Source organism: Leishmania mexicana, chromosome 23 (genome assembly GCF_000234665.1).
Source record: "Leishmania mexicana MHOM/GT/2001/U1103 complete genome, chromosome 23".
NCBI classification, from domain to species: Eukaryota; Euglenozoa; class Kinetoplastea; order Trypanosomatida; family Trypanosomatidae; genus Leishmania; species Leishmania mexicana.
In genome coordinates, this window is record NC_018327.1 from 264,261 (window position 1) to 279,180 (window position 14,920).

Genomic DNA, 14,920 nt, shown 5'->3' on the forward strand with positions numbered 1-14,920 from the left:
TTCGATTTTGCCGTCGAGGAGAGAAGAGGGGGGACGGGGGCGGGTTTGGGAGTCCTTTAGGCGTCTGATCAAGTCCGTAGGAGAGGGGCCTTAGCAGCCGTCACGGATGGGAAAGGGGGTGTATTCGTTGCGGTGCAGGGTACTCTCTTCGCGCCATACAACGGAGATGGCGGGGCCGCAACCGTGCACAGATAAACGCACGCACACGCGTGCGTTCGCCTGCAAGAGAAGGGAATAGCGGGTCGGTGACCGGAGCGAGAGAGAAACGGCAAATCGCAGGGTCGTGGCGAGAGGGAGGGAGGGGGATGGTGGCAGACAACAACGCCACAGTGGGCGCAGACAGAGACACGAAGAAAGAGCCTATGAAGACGGGAGAGATCGGGGACGAGGGAGGAGTGGTCGACGGGGCGAAATCGCCTGCCGACGCGGGAGGCTCCGATGAGATGAGAGAGAATGCACCAAAACTAAAAAGATCAACCAAAAGAAGAAAATCAGGACGAGAGAGGGAGGAGGGGGGAGGAGGGGGGGCGAATCCCAACCAGCAACGCGCGTGTACCCACGGGGGAAGATGCACGGCCGTCCTCAGCTATGCCTGACGGCGTCAGTGTGCGCGTGCTAGCGGCTGTCCGTCCGTGCGAGTGTGTCGCTCTACCAGCTATCATAGAATGAAGAGAGAGACACAAGGATAAGGAGCTCGTGTCCAGCTGCCAGGTATTACGTGCAGCTCTGCAAATACGCATGGAGTGTGCGTGTTGGCCCCTTCTGTTTGAGGGGCGCGCACCACCACCACTACCACTACCACTACGGCCGCTGCCACTGCCACAAGAGCCACAGGGGGTGGGAAACGAGAAAGCCGCGCACACAACGTGGAACAAGAGTGCGCTTCAACTCGCCGCGGTGCGTGTCTCTCGGATCACCTCCCGGATGGCGATCCGTGCGCCTGTGTGGGTGCGAGTGTGCCTACAGTGAGTGCGACCTCCACAGGGATGGCCAAAGCAACGGGGAGAGATAGAGTCAGGGGGCGAGGATGTCCGAGAGTGTGAAAGCAAGGAGTGCCACCTCTGTGCTTTTTTTCTTTTGGCAAGGAGGCATCAAGAGGGAGAGCGGCTGAAGCAGAAAATCAAAGACGAGGTACAGCTAGACCCGACAGTGGCTTTTGAGCAACCGCTGAAGTCCGCGACACCGCCCGTGGCGCGAGCCTCGTCCTTTTGCGAGAATAAATGTGCCGCATCCCTCGAGAGAGAGACGGAGTTCTGCTACTGCTGCTGTTATTGTTGTTTTTTTGTTTCATGTGTGAGGGGAGGGAAAGGGGGCTCTCCGTTGAAACACAAGCACACACTTAAAATGCGGCTCATCACCAGTGATGAGTGCCTCTCCCTCTCTCTGTGCGCGCACTTTCTCCTCGTCATCTCCAGCCAGAGGGGTTCTCTCGCACTCCATTTTCCTTGTTGAGTGTTTCTCCCCTGGAGAAGAATAAAAAAAACATTTTCCGTATCTCCGTACGCTTCTCCACACTTCTCTCGATCCACATGCCTACACGAAGGCACGCACGAGCAAACATGAAACAGTGACACCTGTCCCTTGATGTGTTTTTTGGCATGGGGGCTTCACCAGCGCCGACAGAGGTGCTCCTGCTCCGCTGGCGATCAAGGGGGGGGTGATACGCCGAACCTGTCACCGATAAGGAGCGAACACTATGCTGTCTTTAGGGGGCCAAAGAGGGCCCGGGGAGCGCACCGCGTGGCATGTAAGCGGTGAGCCCCGTGCCTCGGGAGAACGGCCCACCCCCGTACGACACAGAATGGGTTCGTCAGGAATATCGTTCTGGAAATGGCAGATCTTGGCGCTGCGCGCCACGGCGCAACCCAAGGAGGCGTCGCGTACCAGGCGATGATGTCGATCGCAAAAGGGATCCAGCGCGGGATGGTAGAGTCACAGCAAAGGAAAAAAACGAGGCGCCACCCGTCTTCCGAGATTTGTTGCTCCCTATGGCGAGTAGGCAGCCAGGAATGCTCTGGATCGCGGCCCTTATGACCTGGAAGACGGCGTCGTGATGGGATGACCCTTCGAGGATGACGGAGCGGTCCTATGTTTTTTTTTGGGAGGACAAAACAGGCATTCTTCGCTTCTGTTCGGTGGCAAACATCAGTTGCACACGCCCTCTCCCGCCGAGCCTCTAGTAGTCGTGGCGGGTGGCCTGACACCCGTCCCCATTGCAAAGTACACTTGCGACGCAAGTGCGGCGGGAGAGAAACCCTGCGCTTCAACCTTTCGACCGCGAAAGTTCGGGAGTTGCCACGGTCGCCGGGCTTCCCGGTTACAGAGTATCAAACACATGGCGCTGACGCACGTCACGGCGCAGATGATGGGAGCGAGTCTCCCTTTACACCTCGCCGTGGCGCTGGGACGACACTGTTGGTTGACCAAGGGTTGCCAAGGACGGCCAAAGCAGGTTCACGTCGCTCTTTCCCAGGGCATATGTTCGTGTGAAAATGCAACCTTGCACATCACCCTCGGCCACCACTACGCTCTCTCTATCTATCCCGCAGTGCACTTACACGATATGGGGCCGAAAGAAAAGTCGTAGCCAGACGGCGAGGATGTTCAGGCGCACGCGCGCGCATGACGCTCCTCAGAGCCAGAGAACACAAACAGCAGTGGAGCAGGTTGAGAAATCGATTGCCTCAAGAATGGCATTGCTCACCGCATGAACGGCGCAACGGAACGCTAGCCAACTGCGCCTTGACTGACGCATGACAAGCAAACCTCTGGATCTCTGCGACTCCCTATCACGCGGTACGTGGCTGAGACGGCAGCCCCTCACCTTCGAAAACCCCAGCACATGACTAGAACGACACAGCGCTCCTGCACACAATGGAAAGGAAGGGAGAGAGTGTGGCTTGAAAGTAGGGGAGTCGAACACATCACAGCGGCGTTTTTATGCGCCATTCTGCATAGACGCTCTGTGCAGGAGCGTCTCACTCCCCCACTCACCCTCTTTCCGATCAGCAGGGACACAGCCGAAAGGCTCAGGCAACAGAGAAAAAGAGCGGCGAGAAAGTACACGAGCGAACAGCGCACGGGCAACCGCTGCGTGTGCGTCAGGTGGCCTCCATATGTTTTCTTCCTTCGCCAACCTCTCCTACTGCAGCATGTAGTCCTCTTCCTGCGCGCTGGTCGCAGCCGACGTGGTCGCGCTTATTGGCAAGGGCTGGCGGCCCTGCGCCTCCCCACAAGCAAGCCTTTCATCGGCCAGCCCAGCAGACGGCAGCGGTTTCGCGGAGCTGATGTTCACTGCGGCACCAATAGAAGCCCCTCCCATAGCCGGAGATGAAGGGCATGAGAACACGAAACCCGTGCCGCCTGCATCAGTTCTTGCAGGGTCAGCTGAGCTCGTCTTTCCTCGAGAGTTGTCCGCTGCCACGAGATTGCTTGTCATTATGGAGCTCGGAGGCGATGCCGCCTCTGCGGAAGGAAGCCCGAACGCCGAAAGAGTCGAATGCTGCGGAGATCTCACCACGGCCATCCTGACTGCTGTGATCGGTGTCGTCGTCATCACAATGACGTCCGTGGCGTGGCCCACGCCTTCCGTCTCGGACACCTTGCGATGTTTACGCATCAGCTCGCGCAAGCTGGGTAAACGACGCTGCCGCCACCATTTGGACGCAGAGGTCGGCAGTCTCGTTAGCTGGATGAGAAACGAGTCGAGGACTACCAGCACCCAGAGCACGATGGAGATGATAAGGTAGATGAGGCCGCCATTGCGGCAGCAGCGCGACTTCGCTTCCGCGTCCCAACTGTGCTTCGCGGCTAGAACCGTGAAAGTCCAGTTGCCGTTGCGCAGCATGACAGAGAGCATGAAGAGAAGGATGGAGACGATGAGCGTGAAGGGGGCGCACGCGTACAAGCATCCGGTGCTGGTGTCCATGTTTGCGCATGGGCTGCCCTACGCGGGAGCGGTGGTAGACCCGAGTTTGCTGATAAAGGCGGAGGGTGGGCTTGCCAAAAGGGAGGGGAGGGGTGGTGATGGTACCAGCTGAACAGTTCCGCGGCAACGGCACCGGTGCACCCAAGAAAACAAAAAAACTTGAGCGAGGTACACGCTGTCGTAAAATATGAAACGGCAAACTTAAAAAAAGATAAAACATAAAAACGAGCACGCACGCACGCACAGGCGAGGAGGTGGGCGAGTCTCTACTGAGAGAGGGGGAGAGGGGGCTGCGTGCTCGCGTAGATGCCCTCCTTACTTCCCACCGTGTGTGTGTGGGGGGGGTAGGTGTTGTGTGTGTGTGTGTGTGTGTGGTAAGCAGGGAAGGCACGAACTGAAAAAAAAGCAGAAAAGGGATCCCTCCGTCCCCTCCTCCCACAAGACGACAACTCGCTCACTCACACACAAATTCTGTTACATAATAACAACAAGCACGAGAGCAGCAGCTTGCACACGATACCTATGAAGATGCGCTACTTGGCGAGAGAGAAACCGGCACATGCAATGAGGAGAGGAGAAGCGGAGGAGAAGCGGGGGAGAGGGGGAGGGGGAGACTCGATACGTCCGTCCTGTGAGCAGTCGCACGAGCGCACATGAAAGAGACGTGGCGTTGAGCGATGCAACGGAGAGCGCAAGAAAAATAAAAAAACAGAAATTGGAGAAGAGATGCACACGCGACAGCGGAGGGGGGGGGCACAACGAAGGGAAAAGGGGGCCGGCTCGCCTTCGCAGATGCGTACGTGTACGTGCAAATTGGGGAGGAGGAGAGCGGCAGAGGCGCCGTTGTGCATGTTTGGCATGTGGCGATGCCAACAGGAGCAAGAGAGTGAGAAGTGTAAGAGAGAAGGGAAGGGGGCAGAGAAGCGTGAAATGTGAAGTGGGTGTGTCGTGCGACGAGGGGGGATTGCGGAGCCGACGCGTGAGACGATCGGCGGTGCACCGTGAGAACGGCGAGTGGGAGAAGGCAGCATACGAGATGGGAGTCGGGGTGATGAAGAGGACGCGAACCTATCCAGTCCGTGATGAGGATGTCTGCCAAAGATTTTTTTTCTCCCCCACCCACCCTGGTGGCAAGATACCCCTGGATGCAGCGAGCAACAGCCTTCGCCTTTTGAAAAAAAAGAAACGTCTCTGCCACTTGTCGATTAGCTGATGATTGCACATGCTTCACAGCGACCCCGATGTCAGACGACGGGGTAGAGAGGGAGACAGTGAAGAAATGAGAATGTGCGGCGCATTGCTGGCGCTGCCTGCTAGCGGCGCGCAGTTTTCAGCACTCCGCCACGCCTAAGCGCACGAATTCCGCCGCGCCTTCGCTATGCTCTCGGGTGGCATTGATCCACTAAGCAGACGCTGTGGCCAGGTCTACGCTTCGTCCCAGTAGCGACTACGTGAGAAACATCGTCAGGAGCACTGGCCGAACAGAATGGCCGGCATATTTTTGTTTGGAAAAGAGCACACGCAGACGTCACGCTACTCACGAGATGGGCCGTGACACATTCATGTGCCGTCGCCGGTGTGCGTACACATGTTGGTGGAGGGGGAGGAGAGGCGAAAGTGAGTTGTCGGTGTGCCTGCTTCCGAACAAAGCCGAGAACAGAAGCCGCACGGCGACGCACCTTGACGGCAACGCAATGCAGAGGAAGACGTAAAACGGCACCATAGGCAAGACATACAACGGCACCCACTGCAAGTGAAGCCATGGGCACGTGCCGTACACGATGGAGCACTGAAAAAGAGCGGGGAGGGAGAGCCTACGGGCACATGCGTGGGGTGTCACACGCACGATGTATGACAACCAGGTAAAACTGTCATGTCCCCCCCCCCAGCGAGGATCCCTGCATATAAATAGGTATACACATGTTGGTCGTTGCACATTTTGAGCAATAGCCCCCCTCCCCCTCCCTGCGAGGCCGACAGGGAAGAAGCTCGATGCACTCATAATGCTGTCGCGTCTTCGTTGGCGCACCAGGTGAAAAAGGACGGGGAGGGGGGGGGCGGAAAAAAAAGACGAAGAATAACGCCAACCACAGGCGGCCGGCAGAGAACTATATATCAAAGGCGTGGGGTGGGGGTGGGGGGAGAGAGGCGGCAGGGGCGCCTCTGCAAACTACTGTGGTGGACGAATGGGTTTCGAGGGCGACAGGGATTCACCACCTTGGCCGGAAATTCGATTGCTTGCACCAAGGCATGTTCATCTTTGCTTGTGAAGGAATAAAGTTCCAGTCTCATTCACGTGTACACCCGTACGGTCCCGCGCGCACAACCCCAGATCTGCCTTCGTCCCGGCATCGCTGCCCTACTTCGTGCGAGCGTATTTCTTCGCGCCTCGCCTCGTCTGACCGTCCTTCGACGTCTGTGGACGAGTCTAGTGGCACGCTCTCACCTCGCACGGTTGTGGCGTGCTCACCAACACGCGCGCGAGTAGACGCAACAAAGAAAAAAGGAATTGGAAGAGAAGAAAGATACGTGCTGGGTCATTCACGTACTGGAAGCAGCCATAGCGCAACCAACCAGCAGGACCAGCTCCCCCTCCATCGGCATCCGCAAGATAAGCCTACAAGTACACCAACAGTGAAGAAAAGAATGGAGTTAAGGGGAGGGGAGGGGGCACAGCGGGATGAGGAAGCGAGATGGAAATTGACGCACACAGACAGACACAACGGCAACGAAGGAGAGACACAACAGGGACACAAGATGCGCACGGCACACGCGCATGCGCAAACGTTTACGCCGATGGTGCCGGAAACCGAGTGCCGCCCCCACCCACCCCTCTCTCACACACACCACCACCACTGGCTTTTTCCCCACGCTTCGCTTCGACAGGTTTCCTCGTCGCCCCACCTTGCTTACGAAATCCTGTAGGTCACTTTACCGACGAGTGGGGATGCCTCGGAGACGAAGCGCTGCCGTTCGCCATCGTGCCAGGTGGTGTGCTGTTGAACGACGTGCCGATACCGACGGCCGCGCTGGGCTTCGTGCTACCGTCGTTGCCGCCTCCGCTGCTGGGGTCGGTAGCCTGAGTTCCAGGGTTTGCTCGAACGCCATGCACATGCCGCGCCGTGACGCAGCCAGATTGCTGGGATAGGGAGGGGTGTGGGTGCGTCAACGGAAGCGGAGTAACGAATTGTGCCAGCACCGGAAACATTCTTGACTGCAGCTGGGGGGTGCTCCGACACTGCACTTGATGTGCCGCCGCTGCCGATATCGATTGCGCCTGCGTGTCGGAGGCAATGACGTCACCGCTGTGGACGCCGGAATTCCGCGGTCGCTGATGCGGTGGCTGCGGTTGAGGGCGCGATGGGCCCTTCTCCGAGCCTCGCCTACTTGGACTCAGAGCAGTCTGCACGCGTCGTCTCTGCGTGCAGACGTCGTGGGTGGCTGCTCGGTTCAGCTGCAGGGTTGGCGCATTCGTCGCAGATTCAGGTGATTGGGAAGGGATCTCGTCGGCAGCACCGCTGCCGTGTCGCTCCATGGCAAGGTCGAGCTTCATCTCTTCGCGCAATATTTTCAAAGGAGACGGAAGACCCGCACTAGTAGCAGCAGTGGCAGCACTGTTCGTGATGGGTCTTCGTCGGTTGGGCTGCAGCGGTGATTGCGCGGCGGAAGCGGTGCCGCGTTGCTCGGGCATGCCGGGAAGGGAGTGGTGCGTTGTGCCGACAGGGGCGGATAAACCCCACGACTGCACAGAAGTGCTGCCGTTTCCGGCCCTCATCGCCACTACCGGCGGAAATTCTGAGCGCCGTGATGATACTGACGGTGCCGATGGCTGCGGCAAAGGAGCAGGCTGTGAGGTGATGTTTTTTGCTGCGGTAGTGCCAGTCCCCGCTTCAGCAGCCGGGACGTCCAGCCTGTAGGACGTCCTGCTTCGCTTTTCGGAGGTGGTTCCATCGCCGGCATTGAACCCTGCACGGCTCAAGAGGGACGCTGGCCCCGCATCTGCAGGCGCCGCAGCGAATGCAAGAAGATCCACAACGGCGAGTGGGGGGCGCACCAAACAGCCGATGCCGCGCTCCTTTAGGGAGATGAGCCGAGCGAGTGCCGGCCCGAGTGCGAGCCCACGGTGGCTAATACCTGTGAGCTCCACCGGGTCTACCAATGCACAGGCACAGGAATCGTCGATGCTCAGCTCAGTAGACAGTGGTGGTGTGTGCTCATGCGGTACTGCCGCTGCCGCAGAGCTGCCAGTGTTCGCGGAAGAGCGAGACAGTGTTGTCTGCGCAACGCTACCAAGGGGAGCCAGTGAGACAACATCGAGCCAACAGCGTGGCGCCGCAGTGGTAGGAGTGCAGTCCCTGCTGCACGAAGTTGTCGAGACCTTGACTTGCACGGGCGAGCTCGGCAGTGCAAGAGGACCCTGCCGCGAGCGCAGCACAATGCCGTGCACAACACACACCTCCTGGTTTACCGCCGCCGCAGTCGCTGGTGGGCCTCCGCGAGTTGGCGAAGCGGAAGACAGCCCAGCGTTGTCGCTAGAAGTCATGGCAGCTGGGGCGCCCTTCGTATGCGCGAAGGATGAGTTTTCAAGCACGTTCACCGAAGCGCTCTTGGACATCTCCATCACCGCCTGGTCGGCGGGCGGCCACTGCGCTTGCTCTGCCTCGAGAAGGCGCTTCAGGAGACGTACCACCCCGGTGTAGACCGTCGGCAACAACGATGCGGCGCCGCTCTCGCAGCTGTTGCCCGGTCCCCACAGACTGGGATCAAGGGCCTTGATGGCAGCCTGCATCGCACGACCGCCAGCAGCCCCAGCAGGACCCGGTACCAATAGCTCCTGCACCACTGCCTCTCCGTTCTCGTGTCCCCTCTCCTCGGCACCGCCAGCGCGGAGGACGTACAGGCGAAAGGTGAGGAGCGCGGTTCTGGGGACAGAACGCACCTTCGCGCGCACGAACGCCACCAGCGCCTCACGTACCACGTCCAGGCGTGTCAGCGGAGGCACATACGCGGAAGCGGCAGCGCCTCCCGATGAAGCGAGCGATGGGTGGGGTGCTGGCAGCGCCATATCCGTGATGCGTAGCGTTGCATTATCAAGATCCAAAAACACGGCGACGACTTCGCGTCGATTGAACAGATGATGTCGGAGGGGCATCACATGCGCAGAAATCCGCGGACGAGCGACCCGCCCTTGTCAGGACATCGACGAAACGAAAACAGAAAATCCTCTGGCGGCGGTCGGGTGTGTGTGTGTGTGTGATATGCTTCAGGTATGACCGCTCAGGAGGACTACAGAGGGTAGACAACGTCGCCAACTCACCACCCCATTCACGAAAGCGTGGAGAAGGGAGTGTGGGCGCACTCGATCTCGTTCTTCTTTCGTTTTCTGTTTGCATAAAAGCCAACCGACACGAACGCATCGAGCGGAGGGAGAGGGAGGGAGCACACAGGCCGGCGGGGACACCAGACACAGACAGGGAACAAACAGCGAGAGGGGAGGTTCGATCTACAGGCACAGTCTATGCCTCTAATGATAGCGGACAGTAAGAGCGAAGAGCGAGAAACGAGAGAGAGGGAGAAACGCGATGCAAGGCAAGCAGAGGCACAAAATAACGCGCCACTGGCCACAACACCACCGCGCACGCCTAAACAAAAGCGGATACACTCGAGGGAGACAGCACAAGATGGGAGAGGGCACAGGGGGAGGGAGGGAGGGAGGGGGAGAGGGGGAGAAAGAGAAGCGAACAGTTGCGTCGGCGCGCGAGGCGCGGCCGCCAGTCTGCGAATAAAAAAAAGACCCACGTCAAGAGAGAGCGAGGAAACCGAAGGGGGAAGAGTGTGTGTGTGTGTGTGTGTGCAGCCAAGCGTGCAAAAGAAAAGGAAAAGGAGGCGGAAGTGCCTCTAATGGAGAACTATAGATATAGATAGAGTGTGTGAGAGGTGGAAAGGTGCACACGGGCCCCCGCGCAGTCACGGGAGTGGGTCAGGGCGAGGGAGGAGAAAAATGAGGCAATCGGAAGCAGAACAAAAAAAAGCAAAGCGGCGTTTCTCTGTTCCTTTTTGTTCTTTCGTTTTCTCGCGGTGGTTTTGCGCGTCCGAGGCACTTTGGCTCCGTCGTACTGTTTCGAGCTTCTGCTTGGCTTTGATGGTCGCGAGCCGGGGGGGAGCAGCTGGGGTGGATGATTCTGGCAGGTAATGGCCCCCCCCCTCCGCTGTGGTGGCGCAATACCACAGGGGTGGCAGGGAGGGTGAAGGGACAAAAAGAAGCTGATGTGGGACACCAGCGCGTATGATGACGGACTGTCGCTCTCCTTCCCCCTCTCTCTCTCACTATATCGTGTACGTATGTGTGCGCGTGTGAACGCGTGCTGGTCTGCCTGTATAAACGTGGGCAGCTGCGCTTACGGAGGAGTGAGCGGACGGTACCGAATGGCCCCACCGTTGTAATGGCACACGACAAGAGCCCATCCACGGACGCACGCGCACAGGCTGAAAAGAGGATGTTGCAGGAAGTGGTTTCGCTCACCCTTAAAACGAAACAAAAACTTTCCCCCCACTGTGCCGTCTCCTGCACAGTCACCAGTGTGCACGCGCATACGCAGGCACGCGAGTGCATGAGTTTTCGAAGAAGACGAGTCACAACAACAACACGGAGGAAGCAGCAGCAGCAGCAGACATGAGTAATACACGTTGGAAGAGAAGGAGAGAGAGATGAAGGACGGTATCGCATGAGGCCAGTCGTGGCATGAATAGGAACCACCGGCGGTGTGCGTGGCCGCAGCCGAGGCAGCGCAGATCAAAGTGGAAGCCGCTTCCCCTGCGCGCGTGCACTTGCTTTACCTCTCACCCGCCCACCCCACCCCCTTTCTGTCGAAGGAGAGGCATGCGCAGGCGTGAAGAAACGCTCTACACAGGTGAAGGTCTCAGTGGTCAAGCGAGGGAAACGGAATGAGGCAGCAGACACACACCCACATGTACGACCGTCGCGTTGACAGTGTTACGCTGCGCGCAGATGCATGGATGAGTGGGACAGAGAGAAGAGACCTAGTGAGCTGGGCCCAGCCGCATCTGCGCACATGCGTTAGAAGAAGGGCATGGGCACATGAACCGGGGAACAACAACAAAAAAAGAAAAACACACATTCACTTTAAGCCGCCATTATGCCATCTGCCTCACTCCCTCCTCCCCCCCCCTCCCGCCTCTTTCGTGCGTTCCATCTCTCTCGCGTTTTTGCCTCGACTGCACCAGATACAAATGGGAGAGGAGGGAGAGGGGAGATCGATGAAGCCTGGCAGAGGGAAGTGGCGACGCGTGTTGCATGAGGGATGTGCGAGAGGGAGAGAGAGGGAGGAGGAGCTGAACGCCCGTCTTCCTTTTCGGTTAACCGGTTACGACCACGCCAATAACACAACAAAGAGAAAGCAAAAACGCAACGTCTAAAACGCGGCACGCCTACACCAGCACGTCCCACGGATGCCGAGCGGGAGATCTGGCGGGGAGGGAAGGTGTGGGAAAAACAGGGAGAACTGAAAGCGGGCACATGGCATGCCCAGACAGCCGCCCCATACACGCGCGAAAGGCACGTGCTCCAGTGGATGCATGCGTGGGTGTCAGTAGAAGCTCAAGTGAAACGCGCTCCAGTCGGGGAGGGGGGAAGCCACATCCTACCACTGCACAGGCACGCTCAAGGATACAGGAAGTGCGGCAGACGCAAAGAGCAAGAGGGAGGGGAGGGGAGGGGGGGGGGTAGAGGAAGCTCCGGCGGCCTCCCTTCCCTCACCCCACGCCGCCGGAGGAGGAGGCTCTGGGCGCCGTCCTTGAGTCAGCAAATAACTTTCCGGCGCTTTCGGGTCTCTTTTTTTTTTCGCACTTTTGTGGGTGCGTTCGCTTCCCCAACGTCACCGAAGGAAGCGCTTGAACGCGGCATTCGTACGTGCATCGGCCTCTGGTCCACTGCTGCCACGCTCCTCAGCGCCGCGGCCGTCTGTGTCGCTGCCGTGGTATGACTTCTGAAGACGGCGACGCTGCGCTGGAGGCGCCTCCAGATCGTAGTCCAAGTCCTGTCGAAGCTGTCCACGAATGTCGTTCGCCATCTCGAGTGTCTCCTTACGAGCGAGTTTCTTGCGCTGCCTTGCGGCCCGAGACGCCGCAGCGAGCGCTTCTGCCTCCTCAGCGTCCAGCGCGTTCTCGTCGTACACGCCGTTGCGTGCGTCGCGTTCCATCTGCGCGCGGTTACGCTGTACAATGCGGGAGGCGCGGAGCGTCTGTTTGCTGCGCACCTTATCAGCGCTATCCTTCTTGTCCCATTTCGCCATCTTGCGCTCCCGCTGCAGCTCCTGCTTCGACTTGATCTCCTTTGTCTTGGGTGCTTCCTTGTAGCCGAGTTCCTCATCCACTTCTTCGTCCCGGCCCACCAAGAGACCGGTCGGCGCCGCCTCTCCCAGCGACTTGCTAGCGCGCCGCATTTTCTTCTCGCGAATCGCCCGCGCCTTGCGGTTTAGGCGCAGATTTTCGTTGTACTCCGCCAGTCTCTTTTCATTGACGCCGGGGACCTGGATATCCATCGAGATGGTGTCGGGCGGAAGCTTGTCGAGCAGGTTCGTCACCACCCGCTCCTTGCGGTGCCGCTCCGTCTCGTGCGGGTTGGCGTAGTAGAAGTCGGGGTTCGCCTCCCCAGAGCCCGGGATCAGAAGCGACGTAAAGCCGCGCGAGTGGCCGATGCCAATCACATCCTCAAAGGGGCAGAACCGCACCTGCTCGGCAATATTGCCGTAGCCGAGGCCAAACTTCATGTAGGGCGAGCTCGGCTTGGCGGCGGTGAACATATCCTTCCAGATGTGCACGTTTGTGCCACCGCCGAGCGCCACGAGGCCGCTGCTGGAGATGTCGAGTGTGTGAAAGCTATAGGTGACGGCGTACTCCTCCAACGTGCGGAGCGTGCGGCAATCCCATACTTTCATCGCGTGGTCGCCGCCGAGGGTCAAGAAAAAGCGGCCATTCGGGTGGAAGCAGATATCCTCGATGACGCCCTTGTGGCCCTTAAGCTGCAACAGCGGGTCCACCACCGTTGGTGACCAAAACTTCACAACGCCACGCAGATCGCATGTGGCGGTGACGCCATTACTGGGGTTCACGGCGAGACAGCTCGTCGGGTCGTGCATGACGGCGGGCACTTTGGTGCCCACCTCCTGTCCGGTACTAATGTCCAGATACTGCATTATGCTATAGGTGGATGAAGTGGCTGCGAGCAGCATGTGCTTTGGCAGGTACCCAAGACGGTCCATGTGCGCCATCTTGGAGAGGAGGTGCATCTCCGCTCCCTCTTTCGTGTACATGTAGACAAACTTCTTCTGCGCGACTGCCGTCATGCTGTGGTCGACCAGGAAGATGGCGTCGCTGATGCGGTCCTTCAGTTGTGTCTCGCCCTCAAGCTGAAAGGATTTCCAGCGAATATTGGCCATGTGGCCACGCAGGCCCGCGAGCAGCAGGTGCGTGCCGTTCATCGAAAAGTCAACCTTGTAGGGCCCCAGCTTATCCAGCACGAGGCTGTAACGCTTCTGCTGGGTCTGCAGATCCACGCCACTGGTAATGTCGCGCTGCGAGATGCGGTCGGCCACCTCGTGATCGTCCAGCAAAAGCCCGGTGTTCTCCTCCTCCATTTGATAGTACATGTCCACCTTGGCGAGTCTCTTGGGGGCTTGTCGGTTCAGCTCCTCCCGTCGGCGCGTCCCGCGGTTGCGCAGGGCGGCTGTGTCGGTCACCCACCGGCCCTGTATGAATTTTTTCTCATGCTGCCCCGTCTCCTGCTTCAGCTCCTCCGTGCGCTTGTCGATGAGCTCCTGCACCTCTTTGGAGGGCTTCTGCTGTGCCCCAACCGGTCGCGGTGCGGCCGTGGCCACCGGCGGTGAAGACCTGGATGTCGATGATGTGGTGGGCGGCATGGCTTGCAGCTCATACGCTTGTGGGGAGAGGGGGTTGAGCCGTGGAGCACGTTCGAAACGGGCACACAAAACAAGTCGCCACAGTAGTCGAGAAGAATGTGAAAGGCAACGATGCAGAGGACCAAAATGAGAAGTGGCGGAGGAGGAGGAGGAGGAAGGGGGGAGGCGACGCACATCAGGAAGCACCATTTGGAAGCCGCAGGAGAGAGAGGAGAACAAAGCAAAAGGCGCCACCCTCCCCGCCCTTACGCCTCTCCGCGCGAGCCGTCCCCGCAGTGTGAGAGAAGCAGCTGGCGGAGAGCATGCGAGGCCGAGCTTGGCAGACACAGACGGAGTGAAAGTCTTCTGCAGCCCATGTCTTTCTCTTCTCTTTTGCCGCCCCAGTGCGCAAGCGACACCCGCCAAACGGAAAAAGCAGCTGCTAGCAGGCTCCTGCTGTGCAACGCCAAGATGCACGACAAAAGGTGTCTCACCGAGCAATGTCAAGTTCCCTGTCCACACAGCCTTCCAGGTTGAAGCCCGGCATCGTCGTCGTTGGTGTGCCCCCCCCTCTCCCGTTAGACACTCGCGGGCACAGTGGCTGTCGTCAGACTACCACCATCTGTCGCCGTCAAGTACGGGGGAGGGGAGGCGTCCTCGTTTTTTTTATTCGTGATTCTTCTCGTTGGCCGTTACTCGTATCGCACGACCTTCCCATATCGACATCGACACCGCCACGCGCACTTCTCGATCCCTCTCCGACTGCGCGTCAACCCAAACGTAGAAAAAAAAGTCGAGATGCCGAGAGACCGAGAGGAAAGGGGGAGCAGGAGCACAGAGAGAGCGAGAGCGTTGACGGAGGTGGAAGGACGCGCTGACAACAACGCGTGCTACGACTCATAATAATAGCGAAGGAGAGGGGGAATGCACAAGCGAACGAGAGTAACCGTGAAGAGGCGTAAAAAAAGCACAACCTTCGAAGATGAATACCACTACTTACATGCAGGCAGCCCCTCCCCCCCCGAAAGATTCACGTGGCACTGTATATCAGTGTCGATGTATCCCTGTGCCCTTA

The 14,920-nt window shown here is 58.8% G+C and overlaps 3 protein-coding genes across 3 annotated transcripts; all 3 read right to left on the minus strand.

The window, feature by feature from the left end:
* Window positions 1-3,142: 3,142 nt before the first annotated feature.
* On the minus strand, window positions 3,143-3,928 carry LMXM_23_0600 (conserved hypothetical protein; the record flags this gene model as incomplete). Its single annotated transcript, XM_003875648.1, has 1 exon — window positions 3,143-3,928. The coding sequence occupies one exon, from the start codon at window positions 3,926-3,928 to the stop codon at window positions 3,143-3,145; it is 786 nt and encodes a 261-aa protein (XP_003875697.1).
* Window positions 3,929-6,854: 2,926 nt separating this feature from the next.
* On the minus strand, window positions 6,855-9,080 carry LMXM_23_0610 (conserved hypothetical protein; the record flags this gene model as incomplete). The annotated part of the gene is made up of 1 exon (XM_003875649.1): window positions 6,855-9,080. The coding sequence occupies one exon, from the start codon at window positions 9,078-9,080 to the stop codon at window positions 6,855-6,857; it is 2,226 nt and encodes a 741-aa protein (XP_003875698.1).
* A 2,743-nt stretch (window positions 9,081-11,823) lies between these two features.
* LMXM_23_0620 (conserved hypothetical protein) lies at window positions 11,824-13,866 on the minus strand (the record flags this gene model as incomplete). The annotated part of the gene is made up of 1 exon (XM_003875650.1): window positions 11,824-13,866. One exon carries the CDS (start codon window positions 13,864-13,866, stop codon window positions 11,824-11,826), a length of 2,043 nt encoding a protein of 680 aa, XP_003875699.1.
* Window positions 13,867-14,920: the final 1,054 nt, after the last annotated feature.